The sequence below is a fragment of the Xyrauchen texanus genome, chromosome 14 (genome assembly GCF_025860055.1).
Source record: "Xyrauchen texanus isolate HMW12.3.18 chromosome 14, RBS_HiC_50CHRs, whole genome shotgun sequence".
Lineage (NCBI taxonomy): Eukaryota > Metazoa > Chordata > Actinopteri > Cypriniformes > Catostomidae > Xyrauchen > Xyrauchen texanus.
In genome coordinates this window covers 29,771,595-29,798,556 of record NC_068289.1, presented here as the reverse complement: position 1 = coordinate 29,798,556, position 26,962 = coordinate 29,771,595, and the positions used below count along the sequence as shown (strand labels likewise).

The 26,962-nt window shown below is 40.6% G+C and overlaps 1 protein-coding gene across 1 annotated transcript; it reads left to right on the top strand.

The window, feature by feature from the left end:
* Window positions 1-4,424: 4,424 nt before the first annotated feature.
* On the top strand, window positions 4,425-6,655 carry LOC127654588 (E3 SUMO-protein ligase KIAA1586-like). The gene is made up of 2 exons (XM_052141805.1): window positions 4,425-5,549; window positions 5,657-6,655. Exons 1-2 carry the CDS (start codon window positions 4,425-4,427, stop codon window positions 6,653-6,655), a joined length of 2,124 nt encoding a protein of 707 aa, XP_051997765.1.
* The last annotated feature ends 20,307 nt before the right edge of the window (window positions 6,656-26,962 follow it).

The window sequence follows — 26,962 nt, the reverse complement described above, 5'->3', positions numbered from 1 at the left end:
ACCAGGCTCACTGTGGCGGTCAGTTCCCCTCTGTCCAACATCATGAATATAATGCCAATATTACTTATGTATAGTTAAAGTCATGGTTTAAAATTATTAAACTAAGTAAGTTTTAAAGGCCAGTGTTTAAACAAAGATTTTGTATGAACTGAAATATTAATGCCCAATTTCTTTGAAGTCCATCCTGGATTAACTGCAGTAGTTCATATAGATGCATTGTCCTTGTTAGTTGGCTGATGAAGGGTTTTGTTGGCAATTAATTGACAGTCTATGTATTCCATTTCAAGAGTGTAGTCCATCATTAGACAAAGGTGATGCAGGCAGAGATCAGTGAGGTGCATCGCAGTTCAACCTGGCCAGTAATTTCTGTGAGGTCTATCGTAAATCCAAGGATCAGGCAAAAGCATATGAAGTATCCCATGTCTTATGGTTGGAGTTGGCATCAGTTCATCCTCTGAAATCCATTGTAATAGACTGAATTGATGTTTGGCTGGCACCAGTTGCTATTAGTCATCATCACACAATGACACTTTGCAGTGGAGTCCAACATGAAGCAGGAATGGAGCTGGATCCAGCCAGTTCTAGTGACCTCAGGATAGGAGTTCCAAAGGTTGAGACAGGGAAACAAATAAAATAATATTAGCATAGATGTCATTCAATTTATATCAGAGTTATAATCATGATCACTGCTTCTGGGTTCGGCAGACCTAATTAAAGCAGCCTAATTGTGAGTTGAAGGATAACTTAGGTGTATGCCTGGCTAAATAGATGAGTCTTTAGTCTAGACTTAAACTGAGTGAGTGTGTCTGCATCTCGAACAGTGTTAGGGAGACTATTCCACCGTTTAGGAGCCAAAATGTAAAGGATCTACCTCCTTTTGTGGATTTTGATATTCTAGGAACTATTAACAGGGCAGAATTTTGCTATCGTAATGACCGCGATGGAATATAGCTTGTTAGAAGGTCACTTAAGTACTGCGGAGCTAGATCATTCAAAGCTTTGTACATAGTTAACAGAATTTTTAAATTCATAAAAAATGTAACAGGTAGACAATGTAATGATGATAAAATGGGGTTAATATGATCATATTTCTTGGTTCTCGGCTTCTGCATTTTTAACCTTATTTTGAAACTCTGTTTTGTCAGACATTTTTATCCAAAGCGACTTACAGTGCAATTATTCCAGGGACAATTCCCTCGGAGCAACCTGGAGTTAAGTGCCTTACTCAAGGACACAATGGTGGTGGCCGTGGGGTTCAAACCAACGACCTTCTGATTAACAGCCTTGTGCTTTAGCCACTACGCCACCACCACATGACTTAATTTGGAAAATTGTGAAATCTCATCAGGTTTTGAAGAAATATTAAATTTATAAAGTTGGGTATCATCAGCATAACAGTGGAAACTTGTTCCATGATTCCTGATAATATCTCCCAGGGCAAGCATATACAAGGAGAAGAGCAGAGGGCTTAAAACTGATCCCTGTGGCACTCCATAATATACTTTTGGTTGGTTTGACAATTCCTCATTTACATAAGTGGTAGCGGTCTGCTAAATAGGACCTAAACCATGCTAATGCAACTCCACAAATGCCTCTAGCCTATTCAAGAGTATGTTGAATGCAGCACTAAGATCTGAAAGCACTAGAAGTGAAATGCAGCCGCGATCAGATGATAAGAGCAAGTAATTAAAAAAGTAAATACCTTTTTTAAGAGCTTGGTATGTACACTCACCTAAAGGATTATTAGGAACACCATACTAATACTGTGTTAACCCAGGTGAAAAAGACGTACAATTAAGTGTATTAAAAATGTACTTAAATATGTTTTTAGTGCAATACAAATATAATGTAATGCATTTTTAATACACTTAATTGTACGTCTTTTTCACCTGGGTTTGACCCCCTTTCGCCTTCAGAACTGCCTTAATTATACGTGGCATTGATTCAACAAGGTGCTGAAAGCATTCTTTAGAAATGTTGGCCCATATTGATAGGATAGCATCTTGCAATTGATGGAGATTTGTGGGATGCACATCCAGGGCACGAAGCTCCCGTTCCACCACATCCCAAAGATGCTCTATTGGGTTGAGATCTGGTGACTGTGGGGGCCATTTTAGTACAGTGAACTCACTGTCATGTTCAAGAAACCAATTTGAAATGATTCGAGCTTTGTGACATGGTGCATTATCCTGCTGGAAATAGCCATCAGAGGATGGGTACATGGTGGCCATAAAGGGATGGACATGGTCAGAAACAATGCTCAGGTAGGCCGTGGCATTTAAACGATGCCCAATTGGCACTAAGGGGCCTAAAGTGTGCCAAGAAAACATCCCCCACACCATTACACCACCACCACCAGCCTGCACAGTGGTAACAAGGCATGATGGATCCATGTTCTCATTCTGTTTACGCCAAATTCTGACTCTCAACAGAAATCGAGACTCATCAGACCAGGCAACATTTTTCCAGTCTTCAACTGTCCAATTTTGGTGAGCTCTTGCAAATTGTAGCCTCTTTTTCCTATTTGTAGTGGAGATGAATGGTACCCGGTGGGGTCTTCTGCTGTTGTAGCCCATCCGCCTCAAGGTTGTGCGTGTTGTGGCTTCACAAATGCTTTGCTGCATACCTCGGTTGTAACGAGTGTTATTTCAGTCAAAGTTGCTCTTCTATCAGCTTGAATCAGTCGGCCCATTCTCCTCTGACCTCTAGCATCAACAAGGCATTTTCGCCCACAGGACTGCCGCATACTGGATGTTTTTCCCTTTTCACACCATTCTTTGTAAACCCTAGAAATGGTTGTGCGTGAAAATCACGAGCAGAGCAGATTGTGAAATACTCAGACCGGCCCGTCTGGCACCAACAACCATGCCACGCTCAAAATTGCTTAAATCACCTTTCTTTCCCATTCTGACATTCAGTTTGGAGTTCAGGAGATTGTCTTGACCAGGACCACACCCCTAAATGCATTGAAGCAACTGCCATGTGATTGGTTGATTAGATAATTGCATTAATGAGAAATTGAACAGGTGTTCCTAATAATCCTTTAGGTGAGTGTATGTTAGATCCAATGTTGTGGATTTTGATGTTTTATTAAATTTTGTTAGCTCTTCATGACCTATGACAGCGAAAGATTGAAGTTGCACGTGTGGAAAATTATGCAACACTGTTTTCTGAGGGACTATGACAGATGATTGCATAATTCCAATTTTATTTCTGATTATTTAAATTTTATTAGTAAAGAAATTCATGAAGTCATTACTCTTGTGCTGCAACGTAATATCTGGTTCTGTTGATGCTTTATTCTTAACCAATTTAGCCACAGTACTGAATAAACATCTAGGACTGTTGTGGTTATTTTCTATGAGTTTACTAAAATATGCTGAAACTACAGACACTATCCTTCCATGCACCGCAACATACTTATAATTTTGTATTCTTCCACATGTGCTCCATTTTCCGAGCTGCTCTCTTGACAGCATGAGTGTGATCATTGTACCATGGTGCAGGGCTTATTTCTTTAATTTTCTTTAAAAGAAGGGCGGCGACACTATCAAGAGTGCTAGAGATGACTGTATTTTATATTTTCTGTTTCATCAAGTTCTTCTAGACTTCGGGGTTTACTGAGTGTATGAGATAAATCTGGAAGATTATTAGTGAAGCTATCTTTAGTGGTGAAAGAATAGCTCTACCTGAATGATAGCTTGGTGTAGATTGATTAACATTAGCTGATCACAGCATACAAGAGACAAGCTAATGATCCGAGATGACATCGCTCTGCTGCAGAATTTCTATATTATCAACATCAACTTTAATTCTATGACAGAATTAAATCTAGTGTATGATTATGGCGATGAGTTGTTCCTGTTACATTTTGTCTGACTCCAAGAGAGTTGAGAATATAGATAAATGCTAATCCCAATGGGTCATTTTCATTATCTATATGAATGTTGAAGTCACCAACAATTAAAGCTCTATCTACAGTAACTACAAGATCTAATAAAAGAATTGGCAAATTCACCAAGGAAATCAAAATAAGGCCCGGGTGATCTATATGCTGTAGCAGTGCTTTAAGTGGGCCGGTACGCGCCTGTACTCAGTACCGCCACTTCCAAATATAGCTCTTGAGCGTACCGCCACCTCTCCGTGCGCCCAGAACGTGCTTTTAGCGTACCGGTACGCTCATTTGCACATCTGTTTTAATCATTTGGCTGCGCTGCCGCTTTTCAGAGCGCCCTTCACAATGCACGCTAACTAATTCGTCCCACCGAGAGCAGGGACTACATTACCCATACACCCTTGAGTTTTACAAGTGAAAAGCGCATGCGGCGCTTTTGCCGCGGCGCTGTCAGTGTCAACACAACGGTGGGTGTGTGAAACGCGCAACCATAAATGCAAATAAAATACAAATACATTGAACATTTAATATGCTCACCTGGCTTCAGACTCTGAGTAATAAAAGAACTAGGTCAGAATCAGAGGACTCGCTGGCTGACACCCCACCAAGCCAGAATGATATCGCTGCAGGTCAGACGCAAGTTAATGAAAGCAGCACTTGTGCCGCTGTCGATGAGGTTCTCACATGTGGCGACGAGGACGAGAGTGACACCACTTCTACCGATGACAACAGCCGCGTTAGCGAGCATGAGTGGCCAGAATGTTGGTCTCAAGCACAAGTCCGGTATTTCTCCACAAATTACAAGTGGCTGATGAGCAGAAATCAAAAGTTGGGTTGTAGTGTGTGTAGTCAAGTTTGTGCTCGCGTGGACATGCAGCAAGGGCAGAGAGTGTCGCAGGAGTGGAGTGGGTGCTTAATCTCGTCTTTTGGAAGGGACAAGGCTGCACAACAAAACTCACTACAAAAGAAAATAAAAGAGCACAGAGACTCAATTTATCACAAGAAAGCAGTTGAAATAAAAGAGAAGGCAACACAAAATACAATGCAAAAACACATTGAAGATATGAGAAAGGCTGACTACGCTTCAGCTTGCAATGTGTTTAGAACAACTTATAAGATTGGCAAGCATGGGCGTCCCTTTACAGACATGCCAATAGATGTCCAGTTGCAAGTCTTAAATGGTGTCAAGATGGGCAGAGTTTTGCACTCTAATAACTCATGTGCAAATATACTGGATCACATTGCAGCTGAAATGAAAAAGAAGGTAGTCAATGACATAGTGATGAATGAAAGAAAATTGTGTGTGCTCATTGATGAATCCACTACAATAGGTGGAAAGTCTGTGCTTGTCGTGTGCCTGCGGTCAGCTATTTCCAGTGAAAAGCCAGACACAATATTTTTTGAACTGATTGAGCTGCAGGGGACCACAGCAAAGGACATCACTGAAGCACTGTTAGGATGTCTTCATAATAATGGCTTTGACCCTCACTACCTACAGGAACATTTGTTGGCATTTGCTTGTGATGGAGCCTCAGTGATGCTTGGGAGGAAAGCAGGAGTTGCTGCGCAGCTTTGTTCCAAATTCCCTTACCTGTTTGTCTGGCATTGTTCCAATCACAGACTGGAACTGGCAGTTTGTGATGTTTTGAAGGAGGTAGGTGGCATCAACCACTTTAAAATATTTTTAGATCAGCTTTACTCCCTCTACCATGCATCCCCAAAAAACCAAAGTTAACCGAGAGTGCTCACAATGTTGGACAGCGTCTCCTTGTGATAGGCCGTGTTTTATCAGTGCGTTGGGTTGCTTCAAGTGAGAGAACAGTGAAAGCAGTATGGGAGAACTACCAAGCTCTGCAGGTACACTTTACAAGTGCTGCTGCTGATACCAGCAGGGACTCAAGAGAGAGAGCAAAATACAAAGGACTCGATGTTCTCACTACTGATTCTTTTGTGGTCAATCTTGGCATCATGTATGATGCTCTCACAGAACTCAGTGACCTATCAAGAATGCTCCAGAGACGGGACATGACTTTGGATCAAGCCGACAGGCAGCTGGACCGACAAATCCGGGTGTTTGAGTCAATGGTATCCACACCTGGTCCCTACACACAAACTGCCATTGAAGCTGAAAAGAAGAAATTCTTCAGAAATGTATGCCTGCATGAAAATCAGAGGGTTATAAAAATCAACCCTGGGCAATTTTTCCGTAGCCTGGCTGAAAATGTTAAGTGCAGGATGACTCCAACAACTTCCTCACATGTCAGTAGAACCTCATCTGAAAAGACAGATAGTCACCTCCTCTCAGACATCAAGGTCCTCCAGTCTGACTCCTGGCCTGCATCTCTAGATATTCAATATGGGGATGCAGCGGTCAGACGTTTATGTCAGAGATTCAGAGTTGGGGAGAGGGAAAGTGTCCTAGGATTTAGGGAGTATAAAGACCTTAATGCTTCCAAGACACCAGAAGCCCTGAAGCCTCTTCTTAAAGCTGTCCACACCATTGCAGTATCAACAAGTGAATGCGAGCGAGCTTTCAGCTCAATGAATGATACTTTGACAGATAAAAGAAACTCTCTCGACATCAAAAGGCTTTCAAATCTGATCTTCCTGAAATGCAACGGACCACCCTTGGATCAGTTTAATGCACAAACATATGTGCAGACATGGCTGGCACTAGGGAGGAGAAGTGCAGCATCCACAAACTGCGAAGCCCAAAGTGCAGGGAAAGTGGAGCCCAAAACGTGCTGGAGCCTTTTCTAGGTAAAATTATTTGTACAGTACTTCTCATTTTTCATTTGGTGTACTGTGATTGTATTTTGCTGAATCTGCTTTTGTATATTTTTCAGGGGTAAAGAAATGAACCATCTTCAAGACATGTTTATGTTCTACTGTTCTATGGTTATTATGTTATTATGTTTTATAATTTATTTATATACATTTTGTTAAAAAATTTTCAATACCCTTTTGCACATTTTATTTATGTTCAGTAGCTCTTTCTAGCTCAAGCAAATCCACAAACTAATAAAAGGATTTATTATTTTGTATAAGGTCGTCTGTTGACTGCTGTATATAAAACCCCTTCAATATAGTTGTTGTTACCTCAGGGGAGGAGGGGAGTCAGAAAACCCCCCCCAAAAAAAACATAATAATAGAGTACCGGCACCTCTTTTGGGCCACTTAAAGCACTGTACTGTAGCAAGGGTAAAAGACGACAAAGTTTTTTTATTTATATCTGACGGTGTCACATTAAGCATTATTAGATTAAAAGACTTTATATCCTGTCCTCTGAGTAACACCAAAAACTTATTTGTAAATTGTAGAAACACCTCCTCCTCAACCCTTCAGATGAGGCTCATGTTTATAACAATAACCTGGGGGAGTAGATTCAATTAAACTAATATATTATATTAGTTTATATATACCTCGTCACCACGACGAGCATGGAGGGGACCAGAGCATATTACGGTGTCTGACATTGTTTTTTGCAAATTAACACACCTCTTTAAGATTATATTTGGTGATCTCCGACTGGCGAAGCCGGACATTGTTAGTGCCGACATTAATACAAATTTTAGAAAATCTACTTTTAGCATTAGCCAGCATTTATACATTTTATTTGATGTCAGATGCTCTGGCACCCGAAATGCATTTAACAATAGTGGCTGGAAACTCTATTTCCACATTCTTTACAATAGAATCAACAATAACAAGGGCACTTTCGACATGATTCTTAGTATGTGCATCACTGAGTGGCAAGAATCGTGCCATGCTCAAGGACACGTTGGTGGTGGCTGGGTTAGAACCTGTGACCTTCTGATTAACAGCCCTGTGCTTTAGCCACTATGCCGCCACCACACCATCTACAGGCTTTTCTTTCTCACTGACCTCCACTAGTGTTCAGATGCGTGTCTATAAATCATTAACCTTTTCTTTCAGCCTGACTAATTCCTTACATTTATCACATGTGAATCCCTCACTGCTGATGGAAGAGGCTATTGTAAACATGTTACATTCAATGCAGGAAGAAATAACATGAGCAGATGTCATGACTTACCGCAGTTGTTTGTTGTTGTTGGTTGTCCCTGAGCGGTTAGGGTTTGAGATTGATGTGAATCCCTCACGCAATTTTTTGTTGTTGTTGGTTGTTCTTGATAAGCGATGCTTTGAGATCGATGCAATATTCAGTGTAAGACAGAGGAGAAAAATGGGTGCACGCTGAAAAATGCACACAGTTTAATCGCAGTTTAAAATGCACGCAGTTGAATCGCAATAAAAGAATAATGCCAGGGAAAACCAGATGCGTGCTGATAAATGGCAGATGTTAAGGATTAAAGGCTGAAAACAGATATATAAGTGATGTTAAAAAAGCTAGCATGCTACAAACACAGACTCAAGCTAGGCGCCAGCAGCAACAGGTAAAATACACACAGATCAAACAGTAGAAAAGTGGAAAAACCTGAAACGGGGGGGAGTGGTGGTGGTGTAGTGGGCTAAAGCACATAACTGTTAATCAGAAGGTTGCTGGTTCGAGCCCCACAGCCACCACCACTGTGTCCTTGCAAGGCACTTAACTCCAGATTGCTCTGTAAGTTGCTTTGGATAAAAGCATCTGCCAAATGCATAAATGTAAATGTAAAATGACAGGATAAAAAGACAAATGAATGAGAATATGAATAAACAATGCTAAGCAGGCTACAAACATTTGTGCAGCATGCCTACAATAAAACCAATGGGATCACTTCAAAAGATATAGATTTAACTACTGGAGTCAGATGGATGAGCTTTTATGTTACCTTTATGTGCTTTTTGGAGCTTAGATTTTGTTCCCCAATCATTTGCATTGAATGAATGTACAGAGGTGAGATATTCTTCTAAAAATCTTTGTTTGTGTTCAGCAGAAGAAAGTCATACACATCTGGGATGGCATGAGAGTGAGTAAATGACGAGATAATTTTTATTTTTAGGTGAACTATCCCTTTAATGTTGAGTGTACTGAAAAGTTGTATTCACATGTTATGTTATAATATGTTTATGTTTCCCAGACAGAATCTGTGCATGCAGAAAACTCATAATTAGTAGAAACTTCTAATTCAGCTAACGCAGAAGTCTACCATCAACTATGGGTGCTACGCTGGAGAGGAGATAAAGATCTTCGGCAACGTCATCAAAGAGTATATAAAAGATCACTGGCATCACCTGCAGAGACCGTGGAGGTCCTTCGGCTGATCGTGATATCACACTATTCTTTTGGCAGCAGCAAATCCTTTATCTACAGCTATTTGATTCCTTCTGCAGCAGCATACCACCATCCTTTGTAGGAGATTTTAACAGATAACAAGATCAAATTTATATTCCTTTTTTTTCTAGAAGAGAATTCAAGCTTTAAAAGGTATCTTTACATAGCTTTAAGCCTGCTCTGTACCTGCACAATTCAGTTTTAAGCGAACAGAATTGCTTTGAATCATTTGTTTTAAAATACTTTGGAATAGTATTTCAGCAGAAAGTTATCTGTCTAGCTTGAACGCAGTGCCGCATTGAAACCAGTCTAGGGCTGGGATTAGAACTGCATTCTACCATAATTCTCATGCTATTTCTGCCACTGGCACATTCGGCGGAGGTAGTGGGGATGGCGTGCCTTTCCGAACTCTGCATAAATCTCCATACTCTACTAACTCAGCCTCTGTGTACGTTTTGTATGCTGGATTTGCAGAACTGATGGCAGCATCAGAGCAGCTTAAAAATTGTCATAGAATACAGTATGCTGGTGTCAGGATCAAAAGAAGCTTCAAACTCCAAATTAGAGGCTTGGAAATTGGATCTTAAAGAGGATATTCATATGGAGGACTGGATTGAAGCTTGTAAAAAAGCTCAGTCACAAACAATGAGCACACGTTTAAAATTGCTACAATATAAATGGCTGATGCGGACATACATAACTCCAGTTTTATTGCATAAATATAATGAAAATATCCCTGACACTTGCATAAGATGCAGTAAGTTTAAAGGTACACTATATCATTGCATATGGGAGTGTGAGGAAGTCAAGACATTTTGGAAAGATGTGAAAAAGTTGATTGAGAAGATCCTTGATGTTAATATTCCACTGTCACCTTTATTTTTTTTATTTCATTTATATCCTAAGGAGTTTAAGTTAAAAAAGAAGGAATATGTATTTATAAATATGGGTATACTGCAAGCAAAACGTCTTATTTCTTTGAACTGGAAAAGTATTTGTGCACCAAATATAGGGCGTTGGTTGAAAGAAATGGTAACAAATATGTTGATGGAAAAGATGACATATATTTTACGGGATAAATATAAGATCTTTGATGGAGTCTGGGGGCCTTTCAAATTGTTTCTAAAATATGGTGAATTGGAAGAAGTGTTAATAGAAGATTAAGAGGTAAAATTGAATATAAATGTAAGGTACTGAGATGTGTTTTTGTTTCCTGTGTTTTGTTTTTATTTTTGTTTGATTATTTGCTCTTGATTTTGTTCTTTTTGTTATTTGGAAATGCATATGTATATGTATGAAATTAAAATGCAATAAAAAAAAAGAAAAAAAAAATTAATTGTCATAGAAGCATATTTAAATTTATATTTTAAAGCATAGTGGCCATCTCAGTTGTTGCAATGTAACTGATGTATAAATGCATGCTTGCCCACTGAATACCATTAATCTGTTTGAAAATGTACCTGAATGTTTTTTGATCAGTGGTTTCCACCCTTTGACTTCAAGGCCCTCCACTGTCTGAGAAAATATTCAAAGGCCTTCCATGTAGGGTATTTTTTTATTATTATAAGATATTTCCTCTATTTCAACTGTAATGATGACAAAGCCTGTTTTCAAGTTTTAATGAAAGAAATTATCAACAATCGATTAAAACTATTAATCATAATAATTTGTGCTCCAGAACGTCTAGAACCATATATTCTTCATTAAAAGATGTTGAGAGGAGTATTACTTTTTAGCATTTTCAGTAAGTTATATAAATATTTAAATCATAATAATCTTCCTTATCTAAATCATTTTAAAGATCTTGAGGCCCCCTGGAAGTGTGCCAAGGCCCTTTAGTGGGTCCCCACCACCGGTTGAGAATGTCTCGGTTACTGTCGTAACCTCCATTCCCTGGTGGAGGGAATGAGAAGTTGTGTCTATGAAGTGACACTAGGGAGTCGCTCTTGTGAGCCCCAAAGCACCTCGGATCTTTGAGAAAAGACCAATAAAAATTGGCAAGAGGAATTTGCATGCCACTTCCCCAGACATTCGGGTATAAAAGGAGAAGGAATGAGGTCAATGTCCCGGCCATTTAGTACAGCATTGTGGCACGAGGGACACAATGTCTCCTTCCATTAGGGAACGCAGTAAACGGGACGTTCCCCTTCTAGCACTGACTCGACGTTGTGTCGATGTAGTGACACTAGGAGTCCTTATAGAGAAATGCCACAACTCGACAGGGGGTAAAAGAGCACGTTTTCACATCAGGGGAGGGGAAAGGTGCTATGCGCATGTGATACACCCGGCCAGCTATTCCATATTACCAAACTCTATCTGTTCGTACCTGAAAGAACATGGGATGAAATCAGCGAAACCCGGAGATTGTAAAATCTTGCGAAAGTATTGGGTGTTTCATTTCATTTCATTTTTATTAGGATCCCCATTAGCGGCCAATTTAATGGCAGCTAATCTTCCTGGGGTCCTCTTTAAATTATTCACACCGTAAAATTATACAAAGCAATAACAACACATATTACAATCAAAAAGAATTCAAACATTGCAATTACATACAAAATATTACCAAGTGCAATAACATGACAATTTCCAGCTTTCACGAGGTCATTTGCAGTAATTCCTGGGTTACCGTCCTCTTAAATTTATATTTGTTCTGAATTCTGCGTGATGAGACAGAGTCGATTCCAAATAGATATTGCTCTATAAAGTGATGTGCATTTCAGAAAATTTGTCTTGGGAAGCGAAAGTTTTATGTCACCGCCCAATGCCTGCCTGGTTGCATATAGGTGTCTATTTCCTACAAAAACAATCTGCTCAGAAAGAAACTGTGGTTGTTTCATAAAAACTGCTTTCCACAATATTAAAATTAATCGTAGTTTAATTTTATCTTCAACTGTGAGCCAAGAAAGCCATTTATGCATCAAGACCACGTTAGTGTCAAGAGAGCACTGAAGGACAGTCCTCGCTGCCCTATTTTGTGCCACCTGAAGCTTGCGAAGGTCTTTTTGTGATGCAGACGACCATATAATTGGACAGTTTTCTAAATGGCACAAAACAAGAGACTGAACAACCTGTTTAGCAATGGACATAGGAATATATGACATACATTTTCTGGACATTGCAATACCAGGTGTTGCCCAGCTCACTGCTCTGCAGATGTCTGCTAGAGAGGTGCCAGTGGCCAGTGCACACGAGGATGCCACACTCCTTGTAGAGTGTGCTCGCTAGATTTGGTAGGCCAATGCGATGGCGTCCATGATCCAGTGGGCAAGCCTCTGTTTGGAGACAGCGTTCCAAGTATATACGCAAAGCACCCACCGGACACAGCAACGATAAGGCTTGGTCTGCCTCCTCCCGGGGTAGTGCTTGCAGGCTCACCACCTGATCCCAAAAAGGGGTTGTGGGAACCTTGGGCACATAGACAGGTCAGGGTCTCAGGATCACATGAGAGTCTTCCGGACCGAATTCCAGGCATGTTTCACTGACAGAGAATGCTTGCAGGTCCCTGACCCTCTTGATGGAAGTGAGTGCGGTCAGGAGGACGGTCTCTAATGAGACGGCCTTTAACTCGACTGATTCTAAGGGCTCGAACAGGGCTCTCCGAAGTCCCAGCAGGACCATGGAGAGTTCCCATGAGGGAAAGAGGGTTCAGCCTCCTGGCACCTCTCAGGAACATAGCAGCTACGTACACCTTCAGGGGGAGGGGGAAAGCCACCCCTCCTGCTTCTCCTGCAGGAAGGAAAGCATTGACAAGACAGCACATCTCTGGGGGTTTTCACTATGGGAAGAACACCACTTGGCGAACATATACAACTTCAGGGAATACAGCTGCCTTGTAGAAGGAACCCTGGCCTGAGTGATCGTGTTTACCACTGCAGGTGGTAGACCACTTAAGTCTTCCGTGTCCCATTCAGGGACCAGACGTGGAGGTTCCAGAGGTCTGGGCGTGGGTGCCAGATGGCGCCCCCTCCCTGAGAAAGAAGGTCCTTCCTCAGGGGAATTTGCCAGTGAGGTGCTGTCATGAGGAGCGTGAGGTCCGAGAACCAAGTCTGGGTGAGCCAATACGGCACCACAAGGGTGACTTGTTCCTCGTCCTCCCTGATCTTCCACAGTGTCTGTGCACGTAGGCTCACTGGGAGGAATGTGAATTTGTGCAGCCCCCGACACCAGCTGTGTGCCAGCGCATCTGTGCCGAGGGGGGTTCCAATCATTGCATATCAGAGATATATGGTTATTTATATACACTACTGTCGCTGTGTTGTCAGACCAGACCAACACGTGCTTGCCCTGGATCAACAGTAATAGCCTCTGCAGGGCGAGCAGTACAGCCAGCAACACTAAGCAGTTGATGTGCCAACACAGCCGTAGTCCTTTCCAGGATCCAGCTGCTGCATGCCCATTGCACACGGCGCCCCAGCCTGACTTGGAGGCATCTGTGGTGACCACGATGTGTCTAGACACTTGCTATAAGGAAAATCCTGCCTGTAGAAAAGTAAGCTCTGTCCAAGGGATAAATAAGTGGCAGCAGAGGGGCGTAACATCAACGCGATATGTCACGCCGCCATGCCCATCTTTGGACTCGAGTCTGAAGCCAGTGCTGAAGCGGTCTCATATGCATCAACCCAAGCGACATGACTGCCACCGAGGATGCCATATGCCCAAGGAGCCTCTGAAATTTTTTCAGTGGAACCACTGTCCTCCACCTGAATGAGTTTAGGCAGTTCAGCACTGATGGCGCACGCTCACCGAGTCTAACTCCATGCCGAGAAAAGAGATGCTCTGAACCGGGGAGAGTATGCATCCTTCAGGTCTACCGTTACGAAAAAATCTTGATGCCGGACGCACAGCAAAATGTGTTTCTGCATCAGTATCTTGAAAGGGAGTCTGTGCCACGCTCTGCATACCCAGCATAGGGCGGAATAGCAACTGAAGAGGAGGGCCTTGGGCCATCCACGAGACTCGTCAAAACTAGCTGGCGTGGTGTGGCGTGGCCGAGTGCGTGAAGATTTCTTTTGACAATGTGGCGAACACAACATAAAAGGAAACAAAACATTTACCTTCCGGCCCTCCACCGGAGGATGGAGTGGTCTGGGTACCAGCTCCATAGTAGACATCTCTCTCTTTGGGTTGTCCGTCTTAGGGGTGCTTAGGAGCCTTCCGGGTCCTCGTCCAAGCAGACGGGGTACAGGATCTTGAGCCGCACAGGGGCAAGATGTGCTGCATAGCCTCTGTCTGCTTCTTCACTGCTGAGAACTGCTGGGCAAAGTCCTCAAAGGTGTCGCCGATTAAGCCAATCTGGGAGATTGTCGACGTCCCTCATCTCGACCAGATTCAGCCACAGGTGGTGCTCCTGGACCACTAAGGTGGACATTGCCTGCACGAGTGACCACGCCGTGACCATCATCGCTCGGAGGGCGAGACCGGTTACTGAGCACAGCTCCTGCATAAATCTCGGGTCAGAACTACCCACGTGCAGTTCTTTGAGCGCCACGGCTTGGTGCACTTGCAGGAGAGCCGTGGCGTGCAGGGCGGAGGCGGCCTGTCCAGTGGCACTGTAGGCTCAGATGTGAGTGACGATGTAAACCCACGGACCTTGGATGGGAGACCTGGACGGCTCCACCAGGTGACGGCGTTCTGTTGGCACAAGTGCACCGCGATCGCCTTACCAACCTGTGGAGTCGCCAAGCACCCCCTGGCAGCCCCACCATCGAGCGTAGTGAGAGAGGACGGGCCCTCAAACCGGATCCGAGCAGTAAAATGTGCCCACCGCGATCGCGTGAGCTCATCGTGCACTTCCAGGAAGAAAGGTACGGGGGCGGGGTGCGGCCGTAAGCGGGGGTTCAGGGGGGAGCAGAGGATTCCACTCCATCCCGACGCACGCATCCGCACAGGCAACCATGAACGTCAGCTGAGCATGGCGACAGACTGAACCAACCCACTCTCCGAAGCTGTAATCGAAAGCTCATCCACTTTGCGAGCAGCGAACACGACCACAAACTCGCCCTGAGACGAGCCGGCAGTCACATCGCGAACTCGCAGGGGCAAACAAGTGTGCTGGGGAATGGGAGATCTGTGGGGGGTTTCCCAGCAGAGAAGCTCCCATTGAATTCCCCAAATCGCCCCAGTGCTAACCGATCCTGCCTCATACCTGTGGGTAGAAGGGCCGAGTCGGGGAGCCGCTAGAGTGGCTTTCCCTCTTACGAGAGAAAGCCGCGACCGCAACGTTGCCAGAATCATGCCCTCGCAGTGAGAGCATGATCCATCCATAAGCACTGTCCCCATGCGGGCAGTGCCCAACACCAGAGTGGCCGTGGGAAGCGGAGAGGTAACGATCGCAACCAGGAAACATACACAAACATAAAGGCATCTTGAAAAAGACATTTTTTTGTTTGCGCCACTCTTTTAGAGGAAATTAAACTCTTTTATGTGTTTTTATTTATATACATGGGTATAAATATATATATATCAGAACGCAAGTGCACATCAGAAGATATCTGATGTGCACTTGCAGCGTCACTCCTTTTATACCCGTATGTCGGGGGGAGAGGCATGCAAATTCCACATGCCAATTTTCATTGGCCTTTTCTCAAGATCAAAGATGTCTGGGCTCCCAAGAAGCGACCCCTAGTGTCAACCCATCAATACAACTTCGAGTGAGTGACAGATAGGGAACTGAACTAAACTGAAAGAACAAATTTTAAATAAAATAGAAAAAACATTTAATTAAAAAACAATGTGTTAATCCTGTTTTGGGTCATCTGTCTCTCTGTATTTAGATCAGTATCCATGAGTGGTAACATCAATCTACTCATGGGCCATTGAGAGAGAGTGAGTATGTGCCTCTTTGCACCCATCTGTGTCTTTGTCTCTCTGTATGTATGTGTCTCAGCAATCAGGAAGCCTTCAGTCACTTAACAGAGAATCAAAGTTACACATTAAAGTTTCACTAGAATAAACATTGGGGATAAAAAGGAAACATGTCATTGATTAGCCTATTTTTCCAACTCCACCCCTTTTTTCTGCTCTCTAAAAGGAGGATAAGGCTACATTGCAGTTTTTTTTAACACAGTAACACAGTTAAAGGATGGGCAAGGAGTAGGCGAGAACCGGCTTGTCAATATAAATAATAATTTAATGAGAACTTAAACCAAAAGCACAAACATAAACACACATGACGGACATGCCCGTAATCTCTCTCTCTCGAACCATCGTCACCGGCCGCCTTTATCCCTCGCGCGCCTCATCAGGCCAATTGGGGACCGGGCGCGCGATATTCCGGCCCCGCCCCCCTCTGCTCCACAGTATCCAACAACACCCTTGGGGTATTGAAAACCAAGATGCTCATCATTGATAAAGCTTTCTTTGCTTAACGGCAAAAACTATATAAACAATTTTGCTAAATAAACTTTCCCTTTTTCCCCACTCCATTGTTTTCTTTGACTTTTCATGCTCACCCAAGCTACTTATTGCTGCTATGTGTAATTTTTTTATTTTATCATTGCAGCACCAAATGGAAATTCCATTAATACTTCTTTTAAAAGTTCAGTTTCAATATGCTACAATGTCACATGACCTCATGTTGCATGTTTTATTCATATAATGGCAACCAATTATCATCTTTTAAATAATAGTAAAAAATACAAAAATATTTTGTGTAAAAATGTGCAGTCTGCTCAAATAATGATTCAAGAAAGAGATGTTAACAAAACTGCACCTGATATTACTTCCGGATCATTTCTTACACAGAAATGGAAGGTTAAGTCAAGTGCATTCCATTGTGGGATACAGTATAGCACAAAGTGTGCTCTGTTGTATACTGCACATTATGGCAAATTTGTGTTCAGAAAATGGGCATACTATAGATGCACAGTACATGTACTACACTCACTGAGCACTTTTAGGAACACTATGGTCCTAAGTGCACTAAGTGCCAGACGTTGTTGGAAACTCTCAGAGAGGAGCAGGAGACTCTATGCTTCAGTAGGATTCTTTATTGTAGAAGATCAGAAGAATCAGTCTACACATCAGAACCTGCCTGTCTTAGGGAGGCATTGTATTTTATAGATATTCAGTGGGCAGTTCTTCCAGGTGGTAACAAAGTATCCAGGTGAACTTTAAACAAAGAATGCAACTGAACCCACCACAGACTGGGGTTTCTCCAGCCCTAATCCAATCAGCATAACTATATCACTCAGATTACTTATTTTTTTTATAGAAATAAGGAAGGGTCCACACCTATGACAATGCATTTAGAATTGACTCAGACACTGATTGAATCATGAACAATGGCCACCAATTCACAGAATGGGGCTGCGGCACCTAGAGCCATCACAGACAAAAGGTGATAGCCTTAGTTAGCATGAGAAACAAGCTTGCAAGTGTATCAAGCTTGAAAGCCTAATACAATATGCATCACTGTTTTTCATGTGATGTTATATGAAAGACAGTAGACCACCTGATCTTATAGTTACACTTAAATTTGCAATCCCACAATGTGGTCTTCTAATGTTGTAGCCTATCAACCACAAAGTTTGGCGTTTTGTGCATTCTGAGATGCTATTCTGCTGACTACAATTGTACAGAGTTATTATCTGAGTTACTGTACTTTGCTGTTACTGTAGACCTTTCTCATCAACGTGTTTCCATCTGCAGAACTGCTGCTCACTGGATGTTTTTTTTTTGTTTTTGGCACCATTCTGAGTAAACTCTAGAGACTGTTGTGTGTGAAAATCCCCAGATCATGCCAAGGTCAAAATCACTGAAATAAAAAATGTTACTCCTCCTGATAGTTTATGTGAACATTAACTGAAGCTCCTGACCAATTACTGAATTTATGCTGCCACACGATTAGCAGATTAAATAATCACATGAATAAGTAGGTGAACAGGTGTTCCTAAATGTGTTCAGTGAGTGTACTTAATACAATATATTCTTCTATGCCCCATCTTCTATTCTTTAGACAAACAGGTAGTCCTGGCCCAGTCTCACATTACTGGTTGAGCCAGAAGTTGACATGTCTGACAACTTCAACAATAAGCACTGACAGATAGTGCCACAGAGCCAAAGTGTGTACACTCTTCAGGAAACCTACCTACAAATAACTTACTTATAGTTGTCTCTGTATCACATCTAAATTAAACTCAGACTGGATACAAAATGCACAGATTATGTTAAATAGCAGGTATATTGTGTTAATTTGCATGTAAAAGCAGCAATATTTTAATTGCTTCCACTTCATAACAAAAAAGAAAACAAATGCAATATCTGCCTTTGCTTGCATAAACTACTGGTCCACTAAAAAAGTAGGAATTGTCCGACTTCGAGCATTAGAAATTAAGCACTGATTCTGAATGATGTCAAAAAGACGATGGCTTGAATGTGCCCTTTGTTTTGTGAGTTGAGAATGGTGGGAGAACAGCGTTTGACTGGCACAGGGTACCGGAGCACAGGGTAGCACATCTGTTTTCAAGCTGTGGCATCATCACACACTCCTGACTGCGCCTACACCGCTGAGCTGCCCACATCAACCTGGGCCAACATAGCACAGAGGAAGAGAGACAGGGAGGGATGAATGGAGCAAGCTAGATAATACAGAACAACAGAACTGCCATTTGCTAATTATCTATAGCAATATATAGTGCCATAATACGTCACTCTCTTTTGCACACACACTACTTGACTGTGCATTTCATTAACTGAAATGGAGATATAAACTGTGTAATCCAAAGGTTTTAAATCCCATTGCTGTCTTTCCACCTATGCTGCTCTCACCAATTTTGGGGTCTGGGCATGACCTAAATCCTGCACTCTACATTAAAAAAATATAATAAAAAGTAAAAATTTTACAAATGGTAAACAATTGCACTTGTTTGATAAATACATTTGTGTCAATTGTGATAAGGCTATCCGTTGATATGTCACAATCTTTAATACAGTATTTACTTAATATTTACTACACGGCCGATACAAGCAATGATCTGCACAACTGGACATCTGAGGATTGTTTCCCGTCAAAAGGGGATGGAAAAAAATTGTCAGACAATTAGCATACAACTTGTACCATGTGTGAAAGACAATGTGCCTTATTTCAAAAGCGCTAGCACTAAGTCCAGCACTATGCCATAATTCATGCACGCAATGGGCATTGCCAAGAAGTTTTGGTATTTTTGTGAAGCATTCACTAAGTCTAGGCACAAGTGGGCTGGGTCATGAGCAATTTAATTTTGAGGTTCTCTGCCTCCATCTGCATCCTATTATATAGTCCATTCCCTGCGATATAAACAGGGAATATAAACCAGCGATATAAACAATGAGAGCACATAAGAACTTGGTATCATAAATGGACTGTATGAAATGAAATACAAGAAAATAAATATTGACAGGTTCTTTTAGATAAGAAATATAAAAAAACCTTGCCAATTGAATATGATCTTAACTAGAGGCTATTCAGAATTTAGTAAATGTGAGTTAAAAAGGTGCTCTTTGTATCAATGTTAAGTTTATAACTGAGACCAGCCAGTGAAGACATGTAGAAGACATAGAGAAAAAAGTTGTTATTGTAATTCCAATTTGACAATCACAAAACATTCGATTTCACCAGATTTTGTCGGCATAATCGGATATCGTTGTAAGCATACAGATTTTGTATTGGTACATCCCTTATACTTTTTACTTTGATATTTACTTTTGTCTGTTAGAGGCATTGTTGAGGATTGACTTAATTACATAATTTGTTCATACAGTACAGACAGTACAATATTTGATCCACTCCTGTAAGTTGTTTTATGAAAAGGACAATCAAGATTCACACCTGTTAGTGAATACAGTTGTTAATCTTAAACTAACTGTGTGAATGGAGCTAAAGTGTTGTTGATTATTCACTGAAGCCAATTAACTGGTTCTCCATCCTGTCTCTATCTCCCAACCTTTGGTATACCAGAGCTCAAAAGAGGTTTTCTGTTTAGATACAAGGGATAGGATTTTTCCACTCCATCTGCCGAGCTCGACCATAAATGTGCACACAACCCATCATCCCAGTCACTATCCTCCCCATCATTATACACGATAACACATCACCAGATAGAAGGACATACTTACACTGCCTGAAGACACACACACACAAACAGAGACTTGGGATGTGGGGGGTCTGGCCACAGACAGTTTGAGAAGGCGGATAGGATGCGGTTGGGTGTCACCAGGTTGTCATTAATTCAGCATCTGTTCCCATCACACATTCCTTCATGTGACTCAGTGGTGTGGGGGCGTCACATTTACTGGGCTCTTAATTAGACCACGCATTCAACCAGCATGGACACCCCCCACCACTGGGACCCAAGGGGCCACACCTAACGGAAGGTGATGGCCACGTCTTAATATCTGATGGCTGCCTATGGTTTCTTAATTGTTCTCATTTCCTCTTGCTTGGGTGCTTTTTAATACCAGTGCTATGCTTGAATTTAAAGCTCATTCAATTAGGAATGTTACGTGCACTTGCAAAAAAACATCAGACAAGAATTAGGGCTCAAATTATCAGCAGAGGCTTTTGTATAATGTGGGATAGGACCAAATTATCTTGATTTATCTATGGAGATAATATATTACAGCTTTAAACTACACAAAATAAGACCAGTTGATGCTAACAATTGTTTTACATCTTTCAGTTGATGAAGGTATTTAAAGGACCCTAGCAACTTAGTATGCACTTTATAAAAACTTATTTAGCATTTTCTGTGCATTCCAGTGATAAAATGTGGTCTACATTCTTGATGTTCAAGATTCTCTGATTCACTGTGATATTTGGTGGATCAAACATACCGTAGGCATGAAGGGAAGTTAAAATGGCATCTTTTTAAATGTGATTTCCTATCATACAAAAGGGTGTGATGGGTTTTGTTAATTTGCATTTGGACTCATAGCCTTCATGGTTTTAATGTTGTTGTTTTTTTATTGTACTTGAAACAGAAAAACTACTGATTGTACCTCATTAATATAGAGTGGCTGTAATGAGTAGCTCTATAAACTAAGTGCATAACTGCTTACATGTTTTACTTTGTGGGCTCAGGTGTTTCCAGTGATGGCATTCAGCACACCTTCATACAGACATTTATTAATGGGAAGGCAGATTATTTATACTTTTTAGGGCTGTCAGTTGATTCAAACAATAAATCAAGTTTTTGACATTAACGTGACTGATCTCAAATGTATAATTTCCTGAATGTTGCCTCTAAATATATTTTTTACTTTCCAAATGTAGCTAAACTCAGCTCTTGAAAAATAAATAAATCTCAAACGTAATACCTTATCTTTGGCAGCTCTTCTACTTATATTTACATTTTAACATATAGAGATATAATTATCAATGAAGCGATGACACAAAATAGAGATTAAATCATGCATGTAGATTTAATAGAAATGGGGTGATGAATGCCTTTGTCAGGTTTCTCCTCTCATTTTAATGAGGCCGTGCTGTTTAAAAGTGGTGTTAATGATATATTTGGGTTTTTTGGTAAATTTGATTAAATATTTGGAAGAACCCAACAGATGCCTACAGGGTCAAAAGGAATCTTGTCATAAGGAAGATTAAAGGAAGAGATAAAGGCATTATAATACAATATTTTACATAAAAAGAGAAAAACATGGTAATCTAATGCCTACAAACTCTTCGGGAAAAACAAGCCTGAACATAACCTCGCAGATGACCACAATCCTGGCAGGACAATATAGTGATTTGTTATGTATTTTTGTGTGTGTATGTCTGCCTATACTTAAATACCAGCTACTTATGAAGGGTGAAGTTAGTCATTGTGTGTTTTTTATCTAAAAGAAACCTTCAAACCACACATGGGCTTCATAAGGATTATTTATCTTACTGGTCACCCAGGGTTCAACCCACTACACACAAGTACAAAAAGTTCTGAAGATGTACATTTACAGAAAAGAATGAGTGATTAAATGAGATGACCTCTGATGCTCCAATCATTCTGCAGGTCGAACAAATTGCAGGAACAAAAAGAAGGTGTGCACCATTTCACATCCTTCTGCAATATTCTATCACACTTTTTAGTACAAGTAGTGTAAGTAGCATGCAAAAAATGCAAAGAGATTTGGTGTAATACAAGTACCTGGATGTAATTTAACCGAAATAACTAGTTTGGAATGTTGGACATAGAGTACATAGAGACATTGTAATTGACGATTATCTACAGCCATCATAACTGTCAATTGATATTGTTATTGTGATTAATTTCAATTAATAGAATTCACATTAAAATACTTATTTTGTCAGTGTCGTCTGCATGCTATAAAAACAAGCTAAGAATTATGTGCCTGAACTACTTCATTACTGTTTTATACATAAGTAAATCAAGACCATGCCTAAATGGTCAACTTCACATTGCCCCTTTTAGCAGCATGTAAAACACGTTCTGAGTACGGTCATAAAAACGCATTTGTGCATGGAACTACTTTCTTATGTGACTGATCAGATCTGCCGTTGCTGGTTTAAAAACAAATGATACGTCCAAGACTATGCTTTTAATTCAGAGTATTCTTGCGCCTTGAGTTGTAATCAGTCAGACTTTTGTGTGTCTCAGCTGTGATGAGCCGTAATGTTGAAGGTGTTAGTTTAAAGCCATTTAAAGCTATTTCCTTTAGTAATATAGTAGTAATATGAGCGATCACCTAGCGCTGTTCTATGTAAACAATTACTAATGGATTCACTTCACATAACCAACTGGCTCATATTACACACAAAAATTATCTTTTGCCACCACCTGCTGGCTAACATATGTAATGTAAAAAAATATATGTAAAAAGAGACGCATAGCCTACAATAGCACTACACATATGCACTGCTCTTACACTTTAGTTTAGGATGACGAACATAAGCGTAGTGATACACAGTCCGAGTGCTGAGCGTGTCAGACCATCAGTGCTCATGGAATGTCTCTCGTCCAATCAGATTCGATGACCGGAACTATATTGTATGTATATATATATATATATATATATATATATATATATATATATATATATATATATATACACAGTATATACACACGCACACACACACACACTCTCTCTCTCTCTGAGCACTTTATTAGGAACATATACACATCTACTTATTAATGTGATTATCTAATCAGGTAATCGTGTGGCAGCAGTGCAATTCAGATATGGGTCAGGAGCTTCGATTAATGTTCACATCAACCATCAGAATGGGAAAAAATGTGATCTCAGTGATTTCGACCGTGGTATGATTGTTGGTGCCAAATGGGTTGTTAGAGTATTTCTGTAACTGCTGATCTCCTGGGATTTTCACACACAACAGTTTCTAGAGTTTACTCAGAATGGTGCCAAAAACAAAAAACATCCAGTGAGGGGCAGTTCTGAGGATGGAAACACCTTGTTAATGAGAGAGGTCAGTGGAGAATGGCCAGACAGGTTCAAGCTGATAGAAAGGATACGTAATAGATAACCACTGTACAACTGTAGTGAGCAGAATAGCATCTCAAAATGCACAACACTTCGGACCTTGAGGAGGATGGGCTACAGCAACAGAAGACCACTTCGGGCAATTTATTAGGACCATAGTGTTCCTAATAAAGTGCTAAGTGAGTGTAGTACATCATCACATGGATAATGCAACTAAACAGCATCTTCATTTTTTGGATGTTGCCATAATTACAGTTACGTTCACAAAGCTCAGATAAAAAAATCCCCTGGCCCTCCATTTCGAGTGAATTTGGGAAGTCAGAGACACCCAGCACCACATGCCACTTTAGCCACAGTCCTGACCACTGATGGAAATGGTTTTCCCATCAATAATACTGTGAGCAATAATGTAGTGCCAGAGTTCCACAGAGCACCCTGTGGTTTGACTGCGAACCTGTTGCACGTAAAACCACAGAAACATTCAATTACAATTGATTTAGGAGAGGAAACTTTGTAACATTCATCTAAATAATGAATGCAATAGCTATGTATTAGATTAATTCAATCAGCACCATACACAAAAATCTATTTAAGTATTCAATCAACAAATTATGCAGGAACTCATAATGTTATTTTGTCATAACAAGACAGCGATGCACAGTGTCTTAGTGTCCCTAAATTAAATCAAAGGTCAGTCCCACCTAGCTTGAGTTAATGAGAACCAAGTATGACTTTAGAAAATTATTTTTATTAGACATAGTGGGTGTAAAATCATGTTTAAAAAATGCTGATAGCATTTGTAGTTCCTCTGTGTTTATTGGGTGTTCAAAGTTTACCTTTATATAATAAGTGTTCGGTCAATAAGTTTTTGGTTTTATTACCGTATGGAGCAACGTAATGGTGAAGGACGTCTCACTTAATAAACATTCTGTTTTATTGGCTGTTAAATGCAGTTGCTCGCAGTTTCACTGACTGGCATTGTGACCTCAGTCAGCCCAAGATAACAGTGTCAAATCTAGTCCAGAAAATACTGTTTTATTATGCATAGAAAATATTTTGTTAAATTGCTGATCACCTGTAAACAATTTGACAAATACATATATTTTTCTCTTAATCGTTTTCTAGGTGCCTTCTAATAATATGCAGTAGTCTGACAACTGCAGCTCTCACATTATATCACTTCCTTGTGCACGTAGACAACATAGTGAATGTATTTTATGTATTTTACAGCACGAATTCCACATCTACTGTGTGCTTCATATATCTATTGCAAACATTTATAGAATCTCCATTGCTTGGGACCAGGGAACTCCAGCTGGTATGTAGAAATGCTATGATGATTGATACATGATTACTATGAAATTGTTGATTCTGTAAATACTGTAAATTCTGACACCACTGTTTGCTTAAAGGAATATTCCAAGTTCAATACAAATTAAGCTCATATTGCCAGCATTTGTGGCATAATGTTGATTACCACAAAAAGTTAAATGGTCTGCACTTAAATAGTGCCTTTTTAATCTTAACGTATTCAAAGCGCTTTACACTGTGACTCTTTCACCTATTCACACACACATTCATACACCAATGGCGGCAGAGCTGCCATGCAAGGCGCTAACCTGCCATTGAGAGCAACTTGGGGTTCAGTGTCTTGCCCAAGGACACTTTGGCATGTGGACTCATGTGGGCCAGGAATCGAACCACCAACCCTGCGATTAGTGGCTGACCCACTTTACCACCTGAGCCACAGCCGCCCCTTAAGTTACAGTAAGGCACTACAATGGAAGTGAATAGGGCCCATTTTTGTAGGGTTTAAAGGCAGAAATGTGAAGCATATCATTTTAAAAAAGCACTTAAATTAACTCTTTTTTAAAAATTCATGTATTATTTAAACAATAATTTAAACAAAGTTGTAAATTGGCTATAACTTTACACCAAAATGGTTACTAAGTGATTTTATCACACTAAAATCATGTTAGCACACATATTGTTTACATCTTGTGGCTAAACTATTGAGACAGTGAGTTTTTTAACATTTACTGATTGGCCCCATTCACTTCCATTGTAAGTGCCTTACTACTACCCAGATTTTAGCATTTTTTAAAGAAGAGGAGGAGCAAAACAAAATACATTTTTGTTGTACTCAATATTATTTGACAAATGCTGTCGATTGAGCTTAAATTGTATTAAACCAGGAATATTCCTTAAAATTATTATGGTTAGGCTGTAAAACAACTAAACCTTTCAGTCTATCTCTCTCCAGATGTTACCATAAGAATCAGGTTGCGGTCAAAAACTGTACTTGTGCATTTGTAGATGCACAGAACATTGCAGATGCATTTCTTTATACAAACCTACTTCTGCCATGTCTTTCACATCAAATGTAATGTGTAATGTAGCTGCTCCAGTCCCCATATAGAAATGGACAATGAGGTCTCATAATCGTTAAGCACATTATTAAGACAAACCACATCACCTGTTATTACACATTTCATATGTAATTGGATATACAATGACCAGACCTCCCTCATAGTCTGCAATTAGCCATTTGTTTTAGCATGAAAGTCAATGAGGAAACGAGGCAATGAAAATCGATGGGTTTGTTGTGCTGTGCCTGTTGGCCTGTTGCACTACCTGTCTGTTGTTTAATTCTCTATTAAAGCTGTAATGTAAGGTAGACGAGCGTCATGTGCAACATCCACCTCATCTATTGATGACAGTCATACGTCTCATCACAATAAAACAGCGCTGTCATTAAGAGCGAGAGACAGCCCAGTCATTTAACAGTGCTGTAGCGCTGCTTTTTTTTACGGCGACTGTAAACCTAACGAGCGATTTACGGCATCATTGTTTTTAAACAGACTCTGAAAAAAAGGTAATGCTAAAGGTGAACTGAATATTTTATGGACGTCATTTTTGAGATGATGGGGGTAAGAAAGCTCATTCTCACGCTATGGCTGTCAAATTGTGCTGATGAGTTGTGCTTTTAATGATTTTAACGACCTCTTAAGCGATCAAGGACATGCTACACTGCCTGATGAGGAACAGCATTTAATCCACCCCCACCGTATAAAGGGTTTAACAAACATTAACGCCCAACCTCTGTACTCACCTGCCATGGCCTTGGGGTTTGATGGTAATAAAGCAATGGGAGTGATGACAGAGCTCAAATACAAAAGTTATTGTCTTTTTTACACTTTTAAAGCACAAATCATCTGATTCTTGATATGTGATTCAAAGTGAAAGAACAATAACATTAATGGACTTTTATCAAATGCATAGTTCTGACTTGATGAGCCCTATTCAAAGCTGTTGTAAAATGCAGATAAATGTGCAAATGTGACTGCACATTTAGTATTGATGCACCAAGTTGCTATGTGGCTTACAAGGGATATTGTCCT